Genomic DNA, 23,105 nt, shown 5'->3' with positions numbered 1-23,105 from the left:
CTCTGAGTCCAATGCTAAGGAGGCAGGCCCAGCACTTGCCTAGCCCTGAATGTTAACACCAGGCCAGTACCAAAGAGAACCCTGGGGCTTGAGTCACCTGAGGAGTTTCCCTCAGGGGCTGGGCTCTCTAGGGTGGATCCCCCAGAACCCGAGCCCACTACAGAGCTAGCCTCTCCCACATCATCATGCTGCACACCAGTCCTGGCAACAAACTCAGTAGGAGCAGACAGAGCAGAGGAGGAGTGACAGACTCTAGCAGAATGCCTCTTTAAGGCTTCCATTCTCCAGGCAGGGAGGTGGATCCCAAAGCAGTAGTCTGAGCTCAGTGGTACTTAAGGGCTCAGTCTGCTTCTGACCAATGTTGAGTCAACTTGTTCCCTGAGACCTCTCCAAGATCCTGGGGCCTCATCTTGGAGGCAACTAGGACAGAACACCTTTCCACATATCCAAAAAGCTGGTTGCTGGCCAGGTCTAAAGAGTCCTTTTGCTCAGTTATCTGGTTGAATGGCCTCAGCACTGATGCATTTCCTCCTCGTCCAGTGCACCACTTTGATCTGACCTCTAAGTCATGTCTCATCCTGGCATTATGGATGCTCTTCTTGTTGCTAATGTCATCAGCATCATTGATACCATGGTGATTATGATTGTTTATCCAGGATAAGCAATCATAAAAGATCCACCTCAGGTCTTTTCCAGGTTGGCATCTTGGATAGTGCTACTTTCTTCACCCAGCTATCTTCCTCTCTGGACTTTGCTTTTACCCACTTGCTTCACTGGAACGCCCTTCATTTTGGTCAGTCATTGTGGATTCTTCTGACATTGCTTCATTCACAGCCATTTTGCCGTTCCTTGTAGTTTCTGACAGGAATTCATGGACAAAAGATTGTATGCAGAATAACTCAAAACTCCCTCTGTAGGTTGCATGACTCCATTCACATTGAAAGAAAACTCCTTTTTGATTTGATTTCCACTCAGTGGTTTGCTTCCTTTGATTTATTGGCTGTTGTTTATACTTTCACTGATCACTTTCTTATTACTTTCATACTTCCATCCATTTCAGTTGGCGCTCCTTCCGGAATGATTTCTTATACCGCCCCTGCCACCTGCACAATCCTGATGAATGGGTCCCTCAAACTGTTGATCTTGACCTGGCATGGTCTCTTCCACAGGATATAAATGATGCCACCACAGACATATAATGATGCCTTAATAAACAACATCCCGAGTGCGTCTGCTCCTTTTCAAGAAGGCACCGTGCTTGAAATGCAAGAATCACAATAGCATGCTGTTGAAGGGAAGGCAATGAAATGGAAGGGACAGAAATTGGAACTGTATTGAAAAAGCAAAAAGGGAAACAAAATCTTTCCTTCAATGTATATATAATGATATATGGAAATTCGCAGGACCTTTTTTTCCAAGAGGCAACTTCCGCTCCAGTTGTTTTAAATTAAAAAAGAACATTGGACATCTTTTTTTGCTCTTTTAAAAACATGATTATTTGAGAACCAGGCATGACCTTTGTGTGTATCTGTTCATCCTGCTTTCCCCATAAAGACAACATCTGATAGGTTTTTCAGAAATTTAAGAGGATTAAAAAAAAAAATCAGAGATGTAGATATTGAAGGAATATTGTGTAGATGGGACTCCTGCAATAAGGGCATATTGTATAGGGAGGTGCTCATCTCTTTGACTCTCAAGGCTGAGTCAGATGTCATGTGACTCGGGATTAAATCCTGGCTTCTTGCAACATCTCCAAGCTTCAGAAATTCAAAATCAGGTCCAGGTTACAGCTTATTTAGGATAGAATCGGCCAGGACTGCTTACTTGAGATGTAGCAAGCAATCCTGCCTTGTTACTGCCTTGTTAGGCCAGATGTAGAGTACTTCCAAATCTCATCCATTGAGGCGAGGGCAAAGCATACATTTCTGTGGCTCAGGGAATGTCATGTGAAGCCAGAACCTGGCTCCACATTAGTTCTGCCCACTGACTACAAGGAGTGTATTCTCTCTCTCTCTCTCTTCTAGAGATAGGCCTGGGTTGGCAGCGGTGGCACTGCAACTTTGGAGGCAGCCTGTGTCCCAAGCTGTTGGCAGCCACCCCACACTGCCCCACTGCTGGCCTCTGAGAGCCTGCTAACCACTACAGCTGTTGCGGCTAGCAAAGGGAAGCAAGTCGGCCACAGTGCAGTATGTATGGAACTGGCGGGGGCGGCAGCTTGAAGTTGGGTGGATCCCTTTAAGGGTGGGAGAGGGTGCTCTTACCCCTCCCACTGCATTTCCCCCACCAGCGCTGCACTTTAAAAGGGTCTGGGGGTGGCAGTGTACCTCCCTGCCCCCTGTTGCCTCATCGGACCAGAAGTGACTGGAAGTACCTGATGCATGTGCATACGTCACGTTGGGTACTTCCTGTCACTTCCTGTCCAATGAGGCAAAGGAGAAGCAGGGGGGTATGCACATCCCTAGCAGTATAATGATGTCACAGCTGGTTCCTGTTATCCCTGGGATAACAGGCACCGGGTGATGACATCATTATACCTTGCCACATCCAGCTTGCTTCCCTTTGCCAGATGGGGCAGCTGTAGTATTTAGCAGGGCCACAGAGGCCAGCAGTGGGAGGGAAGGAGGGAGGGAGGGCCCTGCAGGGCAGGTAGTGAAAAGCCAAGTTATGGGGGAGAGACGGTGAAGGTAGCAAATGGAAGGGCTCCCAACAGCGCATGTTCTTTGCATGCGGACACACAATGGTAGATCTACCCCTGGTAAGCAGTTCATTTTTCAGAATGTTGCTTGTTCTGTTCTAACCCTGGTTCAGATTCACTCCAGCAAATCTCAAAAGCTCTTACAAGATCCGACATTCCATATAGACCCAAGGAAATGAATTCTTGTAAACATTTTCAAGCAAGATATCTTTTTTCCCCTTCTTGGAAATAGGCTTGCAGCTCAGCTCCGCTCCCCTTGGACCACTGGAAACAGACAAAGTACCCCCCGTGTTGCTTGGGCCTTATGCAAAGGATCATAGGCAGCATAGTTTATAGACACCTGTAATTGCACAAAGACATTTATGACTGCTGCCCTTTTTAATGGCAGGGCTCCAGTGCCTTTAACACAGGGCTGCTCAATTTTGGCCCTCCTGCAGATGTTGACCTACAATTCCCATAATCCCTGGTTATTGGCCACTGTGGCAGGGATTATGGGAGTTGTAGTCCAAAAACAGCTGGGGGGGCCTAAGTTGAGTAGGCTTGCTTTAACACATGGTAGGGTTGAACACATAGAAAAGATAAATTGTAAACTACTAAATAAACCATGTAAATCAGATGCATTTTTGCCTTGTATAAACATGCGGACATGGCGAAACTCATCACCTGTTGAATTTCTGCCTGTTATGTCCTTATAGAAAACAGAAAAGCCACACCAGAATGAAAAGGTGGACACTCCAAGTAAGCTTTCCTAATGAAATGTCTCTTGAGATGATCCACAGGCAGCAGGTGATCTACCGTTGACTTCAATTGGCTGTAGATTGCTCCTTCTGTCATTAAATGACCTTTGTGTTTATTGATTTTTTCCTCTCCCAGAGATCATATTTGTTATTTGCTTCCCATTGCTGAGGCACACAAAATCCTCCAGCCTTGTGCATCTGCAATTTGTAGCTTTTTGCCAAATTATGTGTGTTACGTTTTGGGCAACAGTTCGAACAGGGCTGCATGGAGTGTCTTTCCTGGAGTGTCTCAGGTTGAAGCTGACCTAAGCTGTATAGGCTATTGGGGGTTCTTAGAATATTCTCCCTATCCAAACTGAGCACCCGATTTAGCAGTTCTGAAAATCTTGGAGGTTGTTCACACAACCACAGGGGGTGGGGGACCTACCTGCCTTCCCCCAGATGACCAGAGCCCAATCAGGGCTCCACTGCCTGTGCACCTAGAGGAGTTGTGGGGCAGCAAGGCGAGTGCCAATCAGGGGAAGAAAGCCAGGCGACCAGGTATCCCACAATGCATTGCACAAATAGTGCAATGCACTGGGAAATCTTCATGCTGCCTGGACACTCCTTCCCTCCAGCTCTATGTTAAGATGGCTGCTAAGAGCCCAGTAGCAACTACTGGCAGCACAGAGCTGAACACGACAGTCTTGTGGCAATGAACATTTGCTAAGCAGGGTTTGCTCTGGTTTGCATGTATATGGGTGATTACATTGGAACATAGGAACCTGCCATATACTGAGTCAGACCATTGGTCTATCTAGCTCAGTATTGTCTTACTGGCAGTAGCTTCTCCAAGCTTACAGGCAGGAATCTCTATCAGCCCTATCTTGGAGAAGCCAGGAGGGAACTTGAAACATTCTGCTCTTCCCAGAGCAGCTCCATCCCCTGAGGGGAATATCTTCCAGTGCTCACATTTCTAGTCTCCCATTCATATGCAACCAGGGTGGACCCTGCTTAGCTAAGGGCACAAGTCATGCTTGCTACCACAAGACCAGCTCTCCTCTTCTAGGAGAGGGGAGTACATGTAAGTACTAGGGGTGTGCATGAATCAATTTTTTTGATTTTGATTTGTACCCAAATTGAAACACCCCCGGGGTTTTTTTTGTCTGAATCTGAACCCCCCGAATCTCAGATTCGATTTGTACCCAACTTTTCCTAATCTGAATCCGAATCGATTTGGATTTAAAAAATGGTCCCAGAGCCAAAAGAGTGGGGTGGGTGGTAGTGTCCAGTGGGTGGAACCATTCCTTGCAACCATTGGGCACTACCACCCAGCACAGCCTGCTCCGGGCCACCCTGGTGCCACCCCCTGGGACGTTATAATTAAAGATGCTGTTATAACCCCCCAGGACATTATAACTAAGGCCCCATTATTCCCTATGGGAAAAAGCTTAAAGACTCGTAAACTTCAAAAATTATTTAAAAATCACCCCTTTGCCCAATGTCTTTGAAATTTGGGTGGTAGCTTCCACCCATTGGGCACTACCACCCAACCCACTTTGGCCACAAAATGGAGGTCTGGATCTCCAAATTTGTCATATCTGAATCAGGGGTGATTTGTTTTGTACCCGGATCTGGGTAATTGAGGACAGTGGTGATTTGTTTTGTCTACAAATCACCCAAATCGGCCAGATTTGGGTACAAATCATTTTATACCTGAATCGTTTTGCACATTCCTAGTAAGTACTGTCTGCTGTAAGATATTCCCCTTAGGAATGGGGCTATAGCTCAATGGTGGAGCATCTGCTTGGCATTCAGGAGGTCCTAGGCTCACTCCCTGGCATTTCCAGATAGGGCTGAAACCTTGGAGAGCTGCTGCCAGTCAGTTTAAGCAATCCTGAGTTAGATCGACCAATATTCTTAGTCGTTATAAGGCAGCTTCCTGTGTTTCTAACTGGTCTTCTATATTACACATTAATCCTTTTTGTCCCCATCCACCCACCCTTCAGACTAGCTAAAGAAGAAAATGTCTTTGAGCATGTGGTAAATTCATTTCCTGAACCTTTGGAAACTAGTGATCAAAATTAGGCCCCATGCATATGGCAATAATAGTCATGGCTTTTAAGTTAGGTTTGGAACACAACGTCCTTATTTGCCAATCCCTCGCTAGTTGCAAGAAAGCCATCAGTTTGGCAGTCAAACCTCCTGAGCCTATAGGAGGGTTTGGCTCTTTCCTAGAGTATTGGCTGAATTCTGCCTCTTTTTTGTGACTCAAGGAATGACACTGTACATGGGGAGACGGTATGTTGGAAGGAAATGCTTTTTGACCTTTCTCATCTCTGGCTGGTGTTGCAAAGATGGAGTGATGTAGAACAAAGATTTTCTGACAGAGTAATAATAAGAGAGAATATGCCTGCCAGTTGCTCATTACCGGGGCTCTCCTAAATGCCAGCACCTCCTATGTTTGTCTTCAAACAATCCTGAGCACCTAAATCGCCATCGTAAACAGAGATGGGAAGAGACAGAAAGGTTAAAAGTCTTCCCCTAATCTCTTGCGTTTCCCCCTTAATCCTGTTTGATAGTGATATTGTTTCTTAAAAACAATATGACCTCATTTGTAAAGCAATGCTCACACTAAACTAGTCAGCTGTTAAATATGCCCAGCACTGTGCATTAAGGAGGAAGCTTAAACCAGAATTTCAATTATTTTCTGGACACATTTAAAATTATAATACTTTACTGAGCTGGTGTTATAGTTCATCCAAATTACTCACAAAGTATCATATCAATCTTTCCCAACTGCTTATTGCTTACAGATCTGAGAAGTTAGTTGAAGAAAGACCCTGGCTGGCGTAATGACCTTCATGCTGGTTTCGAGGCTTGATAGCTAGATGCTTAGAGCTAGGAAAGCCTAATGGTCAAAAGTCAGCTTTTGCTGGCTATAATGTTTACTAGAAAATGAAAGGGGATTCATTTGGGCCGCCATTTCTTTGGTATGTTCTTGAAAGGAAGAGAGGGAGCAGGCAAGGAGCAGTTAAGAAATATCTGAATGAAATGGAATTAAAAAGTGTGTGTGTTGAGGGGGCTTGAGCAATACATGTGGGGATTTTTTTAAAAAAACTAGCACTTTACACATGAAGGATGGCTCCAGCCTGAAAACCTGGAGAGACACTGCTGGCTCAGAGGAACACAGAAACATAGGAAGCTGCCTTATACTGAGTCAGACCATTGGTCCATCTCAGTATTTTCTACACTGACTGGCAGAGGCTCTCCAAGCTTTCAGGTAGGAGTCTCTCTCAGCCCTGTCTTGGAGATGCCAGGGAGGGAACTTGGAACCTTCTGTTCTTCCCAGAGCAGCCCCATCCCCTAAGGGGAATATCTTACAGTACCCACATGTAGTCACCCATCCAAATGCAAATGAGGGTGTACCCTGCTCAGCAAAGGGGACAATTAATGCTCGCTACCGCAAGACCAGCTCTCCTCCATAACTTCATGGAGGAGAGGTCTATCAATGGCTACTAGTCTGAAGGCTACAGGCCACCTCCATGCCGCTGAATACCAGTTGCAGGGGAGTAACAACAGGAGAGAGGGCGTGCCCTCACCTCTTGCCTGTGGGCTTCTAAGAGGCATCTGGTGAGCCACTGTGTGAAACAGGATGCTGGACTAGATGGGCCTTGGGCCTGATCCAGCAGGGCTGTTCTTATGTTCTCCCCAGACCAGATAATGTAGTGTACTCGATGGACCAATGGTCTGATACAGTAAAATTAGCTTCCTATGTTCCTATGATTAACAAAGTGCTCAGAAGATAATAGTTGCATTGACATGTTTAGTTGAAAAATGGGTTTGAAGAAGTTGTATTCCAGGGTGGTTCTTCCATACGGGAGGGTGAGGTGGTCTCAGACATGAGTGTGAGGAAGGGCTCAGAAGGTGTCAAGCACTGGGCCCCACACACAAGTGCCATCCCATGGGCTTCTCTGTCACCCAAGGTGACCACCCTTCCTCACCCTAGTGAGGTAACCAGGCTAGTTTTCTCTTCCTCTCCAAGGAGCTTTTCAGATTAAACCCTACAACAGTGTCACTACAGATCTGCTAAGTGTGCTTCCGTACTTCCTGTGTTGTGACACTGTAGTCCCTGCGCTGACAGCAAGGTGCCGTTCACATTTCTGATGCCTTATTTCGGATTTTATCTTTGCATTATAGTGCTACAACGTTGTAAGTCCATTGCCCAAAATTAGCTGTATTTTCCCATTGTAGGAGTTTGAGATTCTGGGGATCGTTTTGAATACGATACAGCCAATTCTAAGCAGTTTACCCCTGTCATAGCGTGTAATATGGAAAGCGCCCAAGTTCATGTGGCAAGAAAGACTGGTGGGGAGTGAGGTCAGTAACAGGGCAGCTGAAATCTGCAGGTTAGATTTCACAGCCACACACACAACTTGCACACTTGGTGTCACCTTGGTGTCTGGGATAGAGGAGTGAATGAATGAGGCTTCTTTAAATGATGGAGGCATTTGAAAACAATTAATTCAAGCTATAGGACCATAATACACTACAACTGTTTCGTCTGACACTTTGCTGTAAAGTTCCAGTCTGGTGGATGGAGAGACTAAAAGAAGGAGCAGGAAATATTTTTGAGGAAGCACCAGGTCCTTTGGGGTCACCCCTGTCCAGTTCACTGCTGACCTTACATTACACCATCTCCCTTACTAATTAAGTAGTATTTTTAAATTATTCTTTTTTATGGTTATGAATGACAGTAATAAAGTTAAACGCTATTATGAAAGTAGCACTAGCCGGAAGAAGTCACCTGATACAGACCATATGTAAGCATTTTAATATAATTGCTCCGAAGGTCAACAGTGCTTGTTTTTCTAAGGTGAATAATGCAGTGTTGGGTAGCGATCTAATTTTAGAATAGGAAATGTTGTGCTGTATGCAGAATTCTTGACTCTGATAAAGAGTCTTCGGGAGAAAATGCTGATCTTACGCTGTGTTATTGGATACATTTTCTTTTTCAAAGGATCACGTTTTCCCTTTGGTAAATATTCTAAAACCAGGTGAGCGTTGTGGGGTGTGGTGAGCGTCACTCCTATACATGTATGTGCGGAAACGTATGTTCTAAGGCAGCGTTTCAAAGTTTTCTCTCTGTAAGATCAAAACACTAAAATGTCCATAATCGTCACTCTCAGCCCTTTTACGTTTTAACACATAAACACATTTCATCGCTAGCAAGCTAGCTTTCCGGCCATACAATAGCAAACAAATGCTTCAGAAGCATCTTTAATTATTCATTTGTCTCTACTATTTTTATGCCTACTTTTCATAAATGTTAATCTTTATTATTGCCTTAGCAGGAGAGTGGGGGGGAACAACAGTAAAGGAAAGAAATACCTGTTATTAAATGACCTACCAGCCTGACACGGATAAACGTTGGTAGCTGTTTGTTTCCCCATCTGCAGGTTTTATACAGTTTCTATCAAACTGAAAGGTATTTTTTTTAGTAGCTACTTATTTTAAATGTACAAAACCCTTGTGTGTAATTCCATTAGCTGCCCTACAGCATTGCAATCTACAGTTTCCCCGAGGCTGTTGTGAAATATTGATGAAATCCTTGCTTTTGTGGCTGCCTCTGATACACTAAACAGTTGTCTGATGTTAGTTGAACTTGAATGGATCTGTTCAGAGCTATATCAGCAGCGACTTCAAAGGCTGTAAGGCTGTTACTTTTTTTTTTTTTTAACAAACTGAAGTTTCAAAGCCTTACCATGTGGTACTTAAAAAAAAAATCCACACCAAGTTCATATCAAATAAACCAAACTACTAATAATTTAATGGCAGGAATTATTATTATAAATGCACATATCTCCCTATATCTATATGCACACACACTTTCCCCCCATCAGTGTTTTTCACTTGTAAAAAGAAGCTCAGAATTAGAAAATAGAAATATTTTTAAACTCTGTATAAATTGTAAGGAAGCAAAATTTAATGTAAGGGCAACCTTGGCTCTCTGGCTGTTGTTGAACTACAACTCCCATCATCCCCAGGTACAATATATTTTGGTGGGGGGTGATGGGAGTTCTAGTTCAACAACAGCTGGAGAGCCAAGGATGTCCTGTTCTATAAGGAGGACAGAGATAATTTTTTCTTATTGTTATGGTGCCATTATTGTGCATGGCATTTAGAACAGGTCTCCGTCTCAAGGAGCTAACAATCTAAAATTGAACATAAGGAAACAGAGGAAAGGAAAGGAACTGGGGTTGTGCTGACCAGGATAAATGTAGCAAAATAAATTGGGAGTTTTGAGAGGTTGCGAGGAGGGGCAAACCGTGGCAATATTTAAAAAGGTAAAGTGTGCTGTCAAGTTGAGTTCGACTCCTGGCGCCCACAGAACCCTGTTGTTTTCTTTGGTAGAATCAGGCGTGGAGCCAGACCACCAGCGGCCCATGTCCAGCCTCGGAGGCGGCCCCGCTCTGATGTCAGACTGGGGGGGGGGGCATGGTCTGGCTCCCAAATGGAGCCATATGGGAGTTAGAGTCTGGCCAGCGCCGGCCATTTAACTCCTAAAGGGGCCCCGTGGCCCCATTCAGGAGCTAGATTGGGGCTAGCACTGCCAAGGCAGGGAAGAGCCGCTCCTGACCGTGCCGTGAACGCAGCGGCCATTTAACTCCCGGGCGGGGGGTGCACAGCCCCCGCTCAGGAGCTAAACCAGCACCCCGGCATCTGACATCAGATACTGGGGGTGTGTCGGGGCTACAAGGTGCGGCCCCTGATTGGCAGCGGCCCCAGTTCTTTGAACCCATTTGCCCAATGGTGGCTCCGCCCCTGGGTAGAATACAGGAGGGGTTTACCATTGCCTCCTCCTGTGTGGTATGAGATGACACCTTTCGGCATCATCCTATATCACTGCTGCATGATATAGTACCAGCGGGGATTCAAACCGGCAACCTTCCACTTGTTAGTCAAGCATTTCTCTACTGCGCTATTAGGTGGGACCACAAAATCCTCTGAAAGACAGAGAGTTACTTTATTGCAGGTGGTAGTGGCGGTATCCTCTTGCTTTTAACTGAAAATATTGCACCTCTGAACACCGTTGATAGCAGTGCTTGAAGCTACATAGCCCCATTCCCAGTGCAGTCTGGTGGGGGTGGGGGCAGGGATGGTAGCTAACAGGACCCAGGCACTGGGGGAAAAGCAGCAATGCTTCAAGCCCTTTTGCTGCTGCCCACAGAAACCCAGCATTTTGAGTTAAACATAGGAGGATCCCACAGTTTCCTAGAATAAAGGTAGCTCACCCCCACCCTGGAATTTTGGATGAAGTTCACAGCCTCCTGCAAATTTTGCTGAACTGCCTTCAAAAAGAGGGGACAAAAATTGGAGAATTCAGGTCAGCACCAAACTGGAGACAGGATTAAACTGGGGGGGGGGTGCATTTATAAACAGTTATGTGTACAGAGGTTTAGTTACAGAGGGCTTTTGGGCAAACTTTAAAGGTTGCACTGAAGAGTTTTGGTAAGAGCTTCCCTTTGTGGTGGAGGGGTGATAAAAGATAGACCTGCTGGAATTATCTTATACACGAAAACCCTATCCTCCTTTCCACCAGGTGATATGTGATTGCTGAATACAATAACAATATTCAATAAAGCTTAGCATTTGTTTCATGCTTTTTGAGTGCATAAAGTGCTGTACATGTCTTATCTTGATGAATATATCTTTAGATGGCTGTCATGCCCACTCTGAACAATGGCTAGCGAAGCATGAACCTACCTGTAATTAAGTGGTGATTGATGGCCAAACTAGATGAGATAGCTGAAGATCCATGATCAGATCTCCTGTGTTTTTATAAGAGTCTGTGTGGCTGTCTGGGATCCAAGATGGTGACTATGCATGATGGGTTGCCGAGTCCACTGTGCTGAATCCATGTCTAGGAGTAAACCATGCCCTGGGGGCCACGTTTCCCAGCCTTAGGTCTCCAGATGTTTTGGACTATAACTCCCATCATCCCTAGCCACAAAGGCATTCATCTGGGGATGATGGGAGTTGTAGTCCTGTGGCCTTCTCTCCATGCTTCTCCAAAAACATCTCCCACTGTAACATTCTCAGGCCACTCAACACACCAAGCATTCCGACTAGGCTAGGAGTGTCTCAAAATGAGGATTCTTGGTCTGCTGTGCCTGGCAAGATTACAGAGCAAGCCCCCAGAAGCACAGCTGGTGGTTTTCTTCATGTGGACCTTGGGATCATCATGGCAATCGTATTCATCATCTGTATCTGTGGGTTAAAGATATCGGGGTTAATCTTTCTCTTAAGGAAGGGATTTCCACGTTTGCCAGTAGGGCTTGCCGAAGCCCTATTGATCTAGTCTATTGTTCCAGCTTTGCCTCAGGAAGGCACCCATCATGTTTTCTATGGATGTAATAATTAAGAGCAGCAACAGCACAGTTCGTGGCTCTTTGCTTCTGCCTGAAGGCTCCCCCTTGTGGCGAACAAGTTGTCTGCCTTGAGAGCAGAACCTAAAACTTTTGCACAGCACAACCTGGCCGATCCTAAGAACTGAGGTGTCATGGGAAGGAAGCTGCTGACGGAGTAGGGAGCGGGGAGGGAGCCGCCTTCACAGGCACGGCCATTGTGTGCACTCTCTTCTGCTGTTCTTTCTTTGTGTCGTTATCATGTTTTGAGTTTTTAAGACCCTAAGCTCTTTTGGTCTGCTTTGGGTCGCAATGTGTGGGGAAGGCACGATAAAGATATATATTTTTTTTGAATAAAATAAAATTTAATTTAAAAAAATAGATAGCTTCTAGCACACTCAGCTGCAAAGTACTAGGTAATATGTGGAGCTAGAATATCAACAGGCTGTATAGGGCATCTATCTAATTTTCATACCGTCTATATGTGGTTGAGCCAGGGTGGTGTAGTGGTTAGAGTGCGGGACTAGGACCGGGGAGACCCGAGTTCAAATCCCCATTCAGCCATGAGACTTGCTGGGTGACTCTGGGCCAGTCACTTCTCTCTCAGCCTAACTTACTTCACAGTAAGGAGAAACCTAAGTATGTAGTACACCGCTCTGGGCTCCTTGGAGGAAAAGCGGGATATAAAATGTAAAATAATAATAATAAAATATATATAAAACCCGAGCCCTTTCTCACAATCCGAGAGAAGGGCTTGGAGGGACGAGGGGAAGGAGCCACAAAAAGCTTACCTCGCCCACAGACGTTCCTCTCCTTGTCGCTGGGTGGGCAGATCGCCCACCCAGAGGATTGCCAGCTTCTTCCGGCAGCAGGGAGGTTTGGGGACCGGGAAGCCCCCAGAACTCTGAACAAGCACCACACAAGTGTATTTTGGAGATCCCTCCTGGAAGGCTGCTAGTGTGTGGGTGCCGTGTGGAGCTGCACGGCACTGACACACAATCAGCTAGCCCGAGCTACTGGCACATTCATGCTCTTAACCTGGGCACATTGCTGGGGCTTCCTAGCAGTTTTGCTGAGCTGCGCAGCTCCCGGAGGTTCTCACGCCCAGGCAAAGCTAGGCTGGGCTTCCCTAGGCCAGTTTTGCCTACGCGTGAGAACAGCCTCATAATGTCATTTTTCTATAACAGCATCAAAGTTTCTGGCACTCGGTAACATAAGGGAGAAACACATACAGTCCCTACCCTGAGGAACTTGCAGTTTAAATATTGGCAATGGGGGATGAAAACAGAGGGAGAGACATGAGAGATAAGAAGGGGGAGGCATCGATCAGTGTTAGAGCATCTGTTTTTCATGGAAGAAGTCCTAGGTTCAATCCCTGGGACTTTTACACCCAACAAGCTTTACTGTGGGTTTACAGGGAGGCTTTGCTGCAAACTCGAAGTTGTCCCAAAAAACCATCACAAATTGTGGGGTTTTTTAAACCCCAGATAGAAGTGTGGCTACACTCTAACGAACAGTGAAAAACCCAAATTTTGTGTGAACTGCTCCCAATAACCCGCAGGCACTTTGGGGTAAATCTGCCTTTTATGTGAACACACCCCCAGGTAGGGCTGAGAAAGATTCCATTCAATGTAAACAATACTGAGCTCAATGGACGGAAGGCCTGACTCTGCATAAGCCCACTTTGTATATTTAAGGGTCGTAGAGTGTGTGTGTGTGAATGCGTAGCTATATGTATTTGGCCTTTGTTTCTGTTAACATGCAAATATCTTGATTTGAACCCATACAGAGCAAGGATGCAGTGCTGTAACAAAAGAGCAGCCTAAGGAGCCCTCACATCTCATGGCACCGGTGCAGCAGGGAAGCACCAATTCTTGACATCCTCCCCTTCCCCAGAACATACTTTGTGCCACCCACTTGGAGGTTGCAAAACCCTCAGAGACATATTTCTGGGTCGCACAGAGGACTTCCTGGGGAGGGGGAGGACATCAACAATTACCACTTCCCTGCACCAGTGCAGGGAACAGTGTTCCCTCTAACAGGGATTCCCAGATGTTGTTGACTACAACTCCCAACATCCCCAGCTTCAACAGCCTTTGCTTGGGGGTTATGGGAGTTGCAGTTATCTGGGAATCCCTGTTAGAGGGAATACTGGTTGGGAGGTCCTGTTAGGCTGTTAGATGTGTGTGGGGGGAGTTACTTTTTCCCCCCAGGCAGTGATACTAACTTCTTGCTTTAACTGAAAATGTGGTTCATCTGTGGGCATGGTGGCAGCAGCAGTTAAAGCTGCCCAAGGGATTTATGGGGCCTGGGGCAAGTGTGATGTTGGGATCCCTTTAAAAGTCTCTCTGTGTGTGTGTGTGTGTGTGTGTGTGTGTGTGTGTGTGTGTGTGTGTGTGTGTGTGTGAGAGAGAGAGAGAGAGAGAGAGAGAGAGAGAGAGAGAGAGAGAGAGAGCACGTGCGCGAGCGCATTTGTGAGGATTCCTGCATGGATGATCCATATGTGAGAATTCTCCCCTGGAACTGCTCCTTGCCTAGTTTCTCACACTTGGGTCAGGGTCTACATCTTGCATTTCAATGTCATCTTATATTCTGATAAACCATTCTCTATTTTTATTTCTAAATGGAAACTTTAAACATAATACCAAGAATTATGTTGAATCATGTGGCAGCTCTGGGCCAGAGAGATTAATGGAATGCATAGGAGCTGATGTGGGGGTCCCTTGCTTTGTGGGGGCCTGGGGCACATTACCCCAGTTGCGTCCCACACCCCAGAGGGTGCCATGCCATTCCAGGCACATTCAGTGGAGAAATGGTGGTTGACAGGAGCTGACCACTGGAAAAAGTACCAGCAGTGCAGCATGAAGCCCCGGTCCCACTGTCGCCATCAGAGCAGCTCTTTGGGACTGATCTGGCCCTTACAAATTTGCAAGGTGTACCTCACCTTACTCTCCTTGCAAAGAAGCATGAGGTGAGAGGAGGAGCCTGTTAGCAGCTTTTCCTCCTACCTGCTCCCCATGCACTTTAAAAGCTTGCAAGGGTTGGTTTTGAAAGAGGCCTGATGAGGGGTGTGGGGCAAGGCAGCATTTTACACCTCACTTCAGGTGCCACAATACCTAGGGCCATGCCTGCTGCAATTTCAGCTCCCAAAAGGCTCTCTGGGTTGCAGTCCAGCTGGTGTTACTGCTGTGATACCACATCGTTAGTTTTGGTGATATTTTCACAGGTGCTGTGCACAAGCCACACTGAAAGGAATGGAAAACCTGCAGTTGTAGTTCTTATAGTCCGCTTTGGGTTTTAGCCATTATATTCCACTAGTGTTTGCCATAAGGACTGTACAAGTTGAGATAAAATAGGTTTTCCCGCCAGCACTAATTTATCTTTTCTGTTGAGAGAGAGAGAGATTGAGAGAGAGAGAGAGAGAGAGAGAGAGAGGAATCTACAACCAGGAACTAAAACAATGAGCAGGTTAGTTTGCCTTTGGGTAGCTAATGTAGTTAGACATTTTCAAGAGAAAACAATGAGAAGTGGTCATTATCCATTATCTGCATGAAATAGTTTAAAGAAAGAAAACAGTCTTATGCCAAAAAGAGGAAAACAAAAGATGTTTCAGAGTTCCTTCCAGAAGCAAAGGAAACAAGATCACCTCAAGCACTGTGAGATTGCTTTTGAGCAATGTTATTTTAAGGGAAATTGGGATATATGAATGAAAAAATGCAGATGGCATAACCGGCTTTCGTGGATTAGCAGCGTTATTCTGGACAATGATTCACTGTCCCTTTTCTTGGCCAAAACTAAATTTTCCAGACTTGGAGAGTGCCATGAATGTATATTTTAAGAAATGTTGCTGCGTGGGATGGGGGGGAGCATATCTGTCTGACTGAAAATAGCATTCCGTGGTGGAAAACCCAACTAGGGGGGAAAGTGTATGTTTCAAAAACAAAGAAGGCTCTCCTTATTAAAATTCAGAAATGAGACTCTACATACTCAGGCCACAATTCAGTTCAACTATGATTATTTAAACTGATCAATGGCCAGATCCTACAAGCTGTTTTGTGATACATGCAGTTACAATGGGAAAAGGTGGGACAAATGTCACTGGGCTGCAGAGGGAGAGGAAGACCGCTGGCGGGGTGACAGCTTGCTTGTGGCTCTCCCCGTCCTGCCTCCCTGACTCACTGGCATACTGGGCTTCTGGATCACAGAACTTGTCTCTGTTGGAGCTAGGACCCTGGCAGCATCCAACTGCAATGTCTCATAGCGACCACTGGGGGGTTTTAGGGTCATGGATAAAAGTGCTGGACTCCTCTTCTCTTCGTTCTGCTGGGGTTAGTCTCCATTTTGTCTCTCCAGGGATGGCTGTTTGTTTTGGTCTCTCTCTCCAGCCATGAGCTACAGCTGAAATTAAGCTGCAGGCTTTTCCACATGGGTTTGTAACCTTTTCTTTAAATAAATCCTTGTAGTTCTTCAATCCTAAAGAACTGCCTCAAGACCTATTGCTTTGCTGCTCTCTCACCAAACTGGTTTTGCCCTGCTATTTGGGGACTGAACTGTCATTCTTTCCCTACAGTCTCAGCTTCACGCCGACAAGGATCCTTTCCAGGAAGGAAGGGGAAGGAGTGTCAGGTAGCATCTCCCCCTCCTCCTGTTCTCTTGATTGGCTGGCTATGTGCTCCAGCTCAACCCACCCCTCCCTTAGCTTGACTGACAGGCTCAGCTGCAAGGGAAATGCTGTTACTCTGCATGTGCCAGCAGTTCCCTGCCAGATAAGCCTGTCAGTCAGGCTGAGGAGAAGGAGTATCCGGCAGCGTCCATTCCTCTTCATCTTCTCTTGATTGGCTCATAGAGCAGGGCTGGGGACATTCCAACTTTATGGACAAGCTCCGCTTGAGCAATGCTTCTAAACATTATGGGCAAACTGAGATCAGTTGCAATGGGAAGGTTGTTTTCAACCAAAACCCATGGCTGCCGTAATGTGTTGTTGTACAGGGTGACAGCACAAGTCAGCACATATGTTGTTTAGAGGCAGAATAACACATTTGTACTTACATACACACTGCAATCCACTTTCTCACCACTGTTCAACACCATTTAGCACATTCAGAAGGATGACCCACATCTGGGAGCTTCTTTCCACATCTAGATTGCCCTTGCTTGATCAAGACATTTTTGTGCAATAAACTGATTGCGCAAAAGTGGCCTTAATGTATTACTTAAGCGCTGCCACCATGTGCGTGACATATGTAGATTTTAAAAATATGTATGGTGCTCTATCAGAATCTCTTCTGCTAATCAAGCATTTCAATGAATTAATCTTCTGCATTTCAATTTATATGAAGATTTACATACGGTGAAGCCTTCTTTAGGAAATCGCAGAGAGAACTCCACGCGCATTCATTAAACAACCCGGCTGTCTGCATTTTAAAGGACTTTTGCTGTCTTACATAAAATGCCCAAAGCACATGAATGATTTAGGGAAAGTGAGTGGTTTAAAATATATGATATTAAAATAGGTGCTTTTACTTTTCTCTCTCTTTTTAAAGGTTATTGGCATTTTTAACCATTAGTCAAATGGCCTTCAGCAGTTGTTGGGTGCATTTTTGATGGTGCTTTTCAATCCGCTGCCTTCCTAGTTTCTTTAGGTAGTGTTCGTGTGTGATGCCAACAAACAAGCCGTCTCAAGAAAAGGACCTCTCAGCATGAGTTCCTCTTCTGCAAAGGTTATAGTAAACATGTCAAAGCCTAATTAAGCAGAAAATTCTATCTGTATTGTGGGGGAGGGGTGGCAATTGGCTGTTACATTTGCTGCTATCAGTCGGTCCACTGAAGAGGACAAAGGATATCACGAGGGAAAGATGACAACAAACAGAACGGAGACAGATCCTTTTTCGTGAGACTGGGCTCAAAGTGGCCTAAAAAATAGATAGAATGGTTTTACCCGGGATTTTTCTTTATAAATCTAGGACTTCAGGGTGGCCAAAGGACCACCTGTTCTCCTATGAATCCCCCAAGATATTTATCTCTTTGGAAGTCTGAGGCTCGCCCACCTCCTGGTTGCCAGAGCCTTCTCTGTTGTGGCACCTCAATTGTGAATCTCTCCCTTTATCTGCCTGCCTGATGTAGCATCTGCTGAGTTTTGGGGTGCCAAGTGAAAATGTTATTTTCTTAGGCTCTTAATGGTGCATAATTGTTTTAATTATAATCCTGTTGGTTTTACTGCTTCTTTTCATTGTTACTGTGTGTGATTATGGCTATTGTTTTAGTGTTTCAAGCCACCTTATTAAACAAGATCTTGAACTGGATTTAATTACTCCCTCAGCAATGTGGAAGTCCCCATGGTTATGGTTGCCCCCAGATTGCTAAGACTCTATATAAAAACTTTGCCAATGTAAATTTGGTTGCCTGATGGCTCCCAGCTATGCCCATAATGGCTGCCAGGTTAAGCGGCTGTCATGGACGTGGTTCTGAGCCTTGAATTTTGTCAGAACTAGAGCCCTATGCACATATTAGGTTCAACAACTGTACAACCTGTTTATACTGTACACAGGTACAGTTTTGTAGGCAGTTACAGATATTCACATATCTGTAATATGTGTACAGATATGTACACTTATTGTGCAGGTACAGCAGTATACTTCCTATCTGTACCATGCATTTCTGCATACACTTCCTAGCTGTACCCAGGTTCACTTTTAAAATAAATGCAGGTATAGTCATTTACACAAATATTTGGATGTCTGAATGCAGGTACAAGCCTAGTCTCAAAGCAGCCTAACCCGGGCTAGGGCAGTCCTTGTGGATCCCAGCATTGCCCACGCGCCTAAGCATACTTTTCACCCCGGCCTTTAGCCAGGGTCACGGGCATGATGCGCCCTTAACACTGGTGCTGGGGTCGTGTGTGTGTGCTCGGGCTGCTTGCAGCCTGAGAATGCACAGAGTCAGGCACCTAGAGTGCCCAACTCCTGGGGATATCCCCCAATGCACTGCACTAATTACACAGTGCATTGTGGGATATTCGGAGGCTGGGACGCCTTGTCCCAGCCTCTGGAGATCCATGCTTCCAGGAGCACTGTGGATCAACATGTGGTGGTGCATCGAAGAATTTAACACCACATTGGGGGGAAGATAGGTTTGTCCCTGCCACCCCGCACATACACGCCCTCTCGCCCACTGTCCTGTTCATGCATAGCCCTAATGTGTGAATTAGGCTTGGATGTGTGTCAGTTTTGCATATGCAAGCTTAGTAGCACAGGAGGAAACACAGGGCATCATTTAATGTGGACCTCCAGTACCAAGATTGGGAATGTTCTCTGCCTAAGACCTTAAAATATTACTGCCCGTTAAAAACAGTAAAGGGCTAAACACACCAGTAGGCTGACTCCATATATTTAGCCCCCAGCTGTCTGTATTGATTGTGTTTCTCCAAGGATTCTCCACTTTCATTTATTCAAACACCAAATCTATTGGATAGGCCCAAGGCCATTTGTGCAACCAAAACTGTTCTCCATTTAATGGGAGGTTGGGATGGGATGGGGGATTGTAAATTTTAATGTCTATGAGTTGATTGCAAACTTTATGCTGTCCCTATAAAAATGTTAGTATGCTCTTATTTGGAATGTGCCCCATGATTAGGCTCTTATTTGGAATGTGTACCATGATTAGGCAGTATTAGAGTTAAGAGTAAGAGTCCAGAATAAGAAAATCTGTACAATGATACAAAAATATTCTTCCAGTTTATCAATTTAGAAATGTCAGAATGTTAGAAAATTAGAATTAGAAACTTGACTTCTCCTTGGCCAGATGTCATTTTCTAGAGAGGGCTAATATCCATTTGCTCACATCATTTTAATGGAACTTAGAATTGTCTCACATATTAATGTTCTAACTGTTCCATTAAGGAATGGTTAGAGCTTTACTATTGCAACAGGAAAATTATTAACTCAAAATCTCTAGAACTTAGAAAGAATTATGATCATCTGCCAATAAAAATGGGTGGGCTTCGCCAGCCTTTTCACTTCTTGAGCTAACAGTCTATAAAGTAGAAGGTTAAACCAAAAGCCAGTAAGGGAAGCAAATGCCAAAACTGGAGAAATAAATGTTCAATGTTCTTTTTTAAGCTGATATTTCATATATTGATGTTCTTTTTCAGGTTACGTCCAAGAGGATGATCTGAAGGAGGAGGAAGACATTAAAGAGGAGGAAGAGGATGATGACGAGAGCAACTCAACAGCTCATTTTCAGGGTAGCAATGACCCTGGCACAGACGAAGAGCATGACGTGGGTCCTGATCCAAAAGGCAGCTTCAGCTACCAGAATTCTCCAGGAAGTCATATCTCCAATCAGGACGTTGAAAACGAATCACTGCTAAGTGATGCTAGTGACCAGGTTGCAGACATCAAAAGCCTTTGTGCTAGGGAGACCCAGGACCCCAAACCAAATGCACACCCCAAACTTCCAAGTGAAGCACACAGTTGCATGGATAAAATGACAGCGGTCTACGCTAATATCCTTTCAGACTCTTATTGGACAGGCTTAGGGCTAGGGCTCAAGCTGTCTAATTCTGATAAGAGAGCATGTGATAATAGGAACGGAGCAAGCAAAAGTGACTTTGACTGGCATCAGGATGCATTGACCAAAAGCCTGCAGCAGAGCATACCACCTCGGCCTGTCTCCAAACCAAATCTTTTCAGTTCGGTCCAGCTCTACAGGCAAAGCAGCAAAATGTGTGGAACTGTATTCACAGGTGCTAGCAGGTTCCGGTGCAGGCAGTGCAGCGCTGCCTATGATACCTTGGTGGAGCTCACTGTCCATATGAATGAAAGTGGTCATTATCAAGATGACAACCATAAAAAGGACAAGCACAGGCCTACCAGCTACTCCAAGCCCCGAAAAAGGGCGTTTCAGGACATGGACAAAGAAGATGCCCAGAAAGTTCTGAAATGCATGTTCTGCGGCGACTCCTTCGATTCCCTCCAAGATCTAAGTGTCCATATGATCAAAACAAAACACTACCAAAAAGTGCCTTTGAAAGAGCCGGTCCCAACCATTTCTTCCAAAATGGTAACTCCAGCCAAGAAACGCGTGTTCGATGTGAACAGGCCGTGCTCCCCAGATTCTACCACTGGGTCCTTTGCTGACACTTTTTCTTCTCACAAGAATGCAAATCTGCAGTTGTCGTCTAATAATCGCTATGGTTACCAGAACGGTGCTAGCTACACCTGGCAGTTTGAAGCATGCAAGTCACAGATTCTGAAGTGCATGGAATGTGGGAGCTCCCACGATACCTTGCAACAACTCACCACACACATGATGGTCACGGGTCACTTCTTGAAAGTCACAAGCTCAGCCTCAAAGAAAGGGAAACAACTCGTTCTGGATCCCCTGGCTGTGGAGAAAATGCAGTCGCTTTCTGAAGCACCAGCCAGCGATGCCCAACATTCAAAACCCTCCAGTAATGCATCTACAGATTCTACAGTTCTTGCTTCAGAGCTAAAGAAAGAAAGTAAGCAAAATAAGCCTGAGGAAGTGAACAAAGATGAAAAAGTAGTAAAAAATGAAGACTATGATGCCACTCTTCAAAAACCACTGGATCCTACAATGAAATACCAGTATCTTAGGGAAGAAGATTTAGAAGATGCTTCAAAAGGTGGTGGAGACATTTTAAAATCTTTAGAAAACACAGTCACCACAGCCATCAATAAAGCGCAAAATGGAGCACCCAGCTGGAGCGCATATCCTAGCATCCATGCGGCCTATCAACTCTCAGAAGGAGCAAAGCCTTCCTTACCAGTCGGGTCCCAAGTTTTGCAGATCAGGCCAACCGTTACTAATAAGTTGAGGCCTATTGCTCCAAAGTGGAAAGTGATGCCTCTAGTTCCTATCTCAACAAAGATGGCCCAATGCACTCAACTGAAGAAGGAAGCAGATGCCAAGAAGGAAGCACAAAAAGACTACATTAAAGAGGGCAACAAAGTTGACTCTTCCCCCGCCTCTCAGACTGAAGGAGAATCTCCCCCTCAAGTGGAGGTGTGTGCAGAGCCCAAAAAGGCAGAGCTCAGTCCTTTGAAGGAGGAGGAGAAGGCAAAAGAAGATGAGGAGAAGGAAAAATCAAAAACAAAGGAGTCAGCGACATCATCTCTCAGCAACGGATGTGCTGCCACTAATCACTCCTCAGACCTGCCTTGTTTAAACCCACTGAGTGCCCTTCAATCTGTGCTGAATAATCACTTGGGCAAAGCGAATGAGCCCCTGAGACCTCAATCAAATTCCAGCCCTAGTTCAAGCTCAGTCTCGATGTTCCACAAGCCTAATTTAAACATGATGGAGAAACCAGTTTTATCTCCTGTCTCGGCACCGCCAAAACCTCCAGGCGTTACCTCTAGACGCTATGTGTTTGAAAGCAATGATCAGCCAATAGACCTGACCAAATCGAAAAGCAAGAAAGGAGAGTCTGCTCAAGCACAATCTTGCACTTCGCCACCTCAAAAACATGCGCTGTCTGACATTGCAGACATGGTCAAAGTTCTTCCCAAAGCTACCACACCAAAACCTGCCGCCTCATCTAGGATCCCATCGATGAAACTGGAAATGGACGTCCGGCGTTTTGAAGATGTCTCAACCGAAGTCTCCACCTTGCACAAAAGGAAGGGAAGGCAATCCAACTGGAACCCTCAGCATCTCCTCATTTTGCAAGCTCAATTTGCTTCCAGTCTCTTCCAAACATCTGAAGGCAAATATTTATTGTCAGATTTGGGCCCTCAAGAACGCATGCAGATTTCCAAATTTACCGGACTGTCCATGACCACCATCAGCCACTGGTTGGCAAACGTCAAGTACCAGCTCAGAAAAACTGGAGGGACCAAGTTTTTGAAAAACATGGATAAAGGGCACCCCATCTTTTATTGTAGTGACTGTGCATCTCAGTTTAGAACCCCGTCAACGTACATCAGTCATTTAGAATCCCATCTAGGTTTCCAAATGAAAGACATGAACAAACTGGCGGTGGAGCAACAAACCAAGGTAGAGCAAGAAATCTCCAGAATTTCAGTTCAAAGGTCTCCTGAAACAATAGCTGGGGAAGAGGACACAGACTCTAAGTTCAAATGTAAGTTGTGCTCTCGGACCTTTGTGAGCAAACATGCAGTAAAACTTCATCTAAGCAAAACGCACAGCAAGTCACCGGAACACCATTCACAGTTTGTAGCAGAAGTGGATGAAGAATAACTCCTAAGGTATGCATGCCTAGACTGCAAACTGTGTTTTGATATTATATTTATAAACATAAGG

General features: G+C 45.3%; 1 protein-coding gene across 1 annotated transcript in view; it reads left to right on the top strand.

Annotated features, from left to right (window-relative positions):
- TSHZ2 (teashirt zinc finger homeobox 2) overlaps positions 1-23,105 on the top strand; it is a 488,874-nt gene that overhangs the window by 276,823 nt on the left and 188,946 nt on the right. Inside the window, exon 2 of the mRNA XM_053246963.1 lies at positions 19,969-23,050. Coding sequence (XP_053102938.1) covers positions 19,969-23,042 — 3,074 coding nt within the window. The 3' untranslated portion in view covers positions 23,043-23,050. The remainder of the gene's footprint in view (positions 1-19,968; positions 23,051-23,105) is intronic.

Source organism: Hemicordylus capensis, chromosome 4, assembly GCF_027244095.1.
Source record: "Hemicordylus capensis ecotype Gifberg chromosome 4, rHemCap1.1.pri, whole genome shotgun sequence".
NCBI classification, from domain to species: Eukaryota; Metazoa; Chordata; class Lepidosauria; order Squamata; family Cordylidae; genus Hemicordylus; species Hemicordylus capensis.
This window is presented reverse-complemented; position numbering and strand designations above follow the sequence as displayed.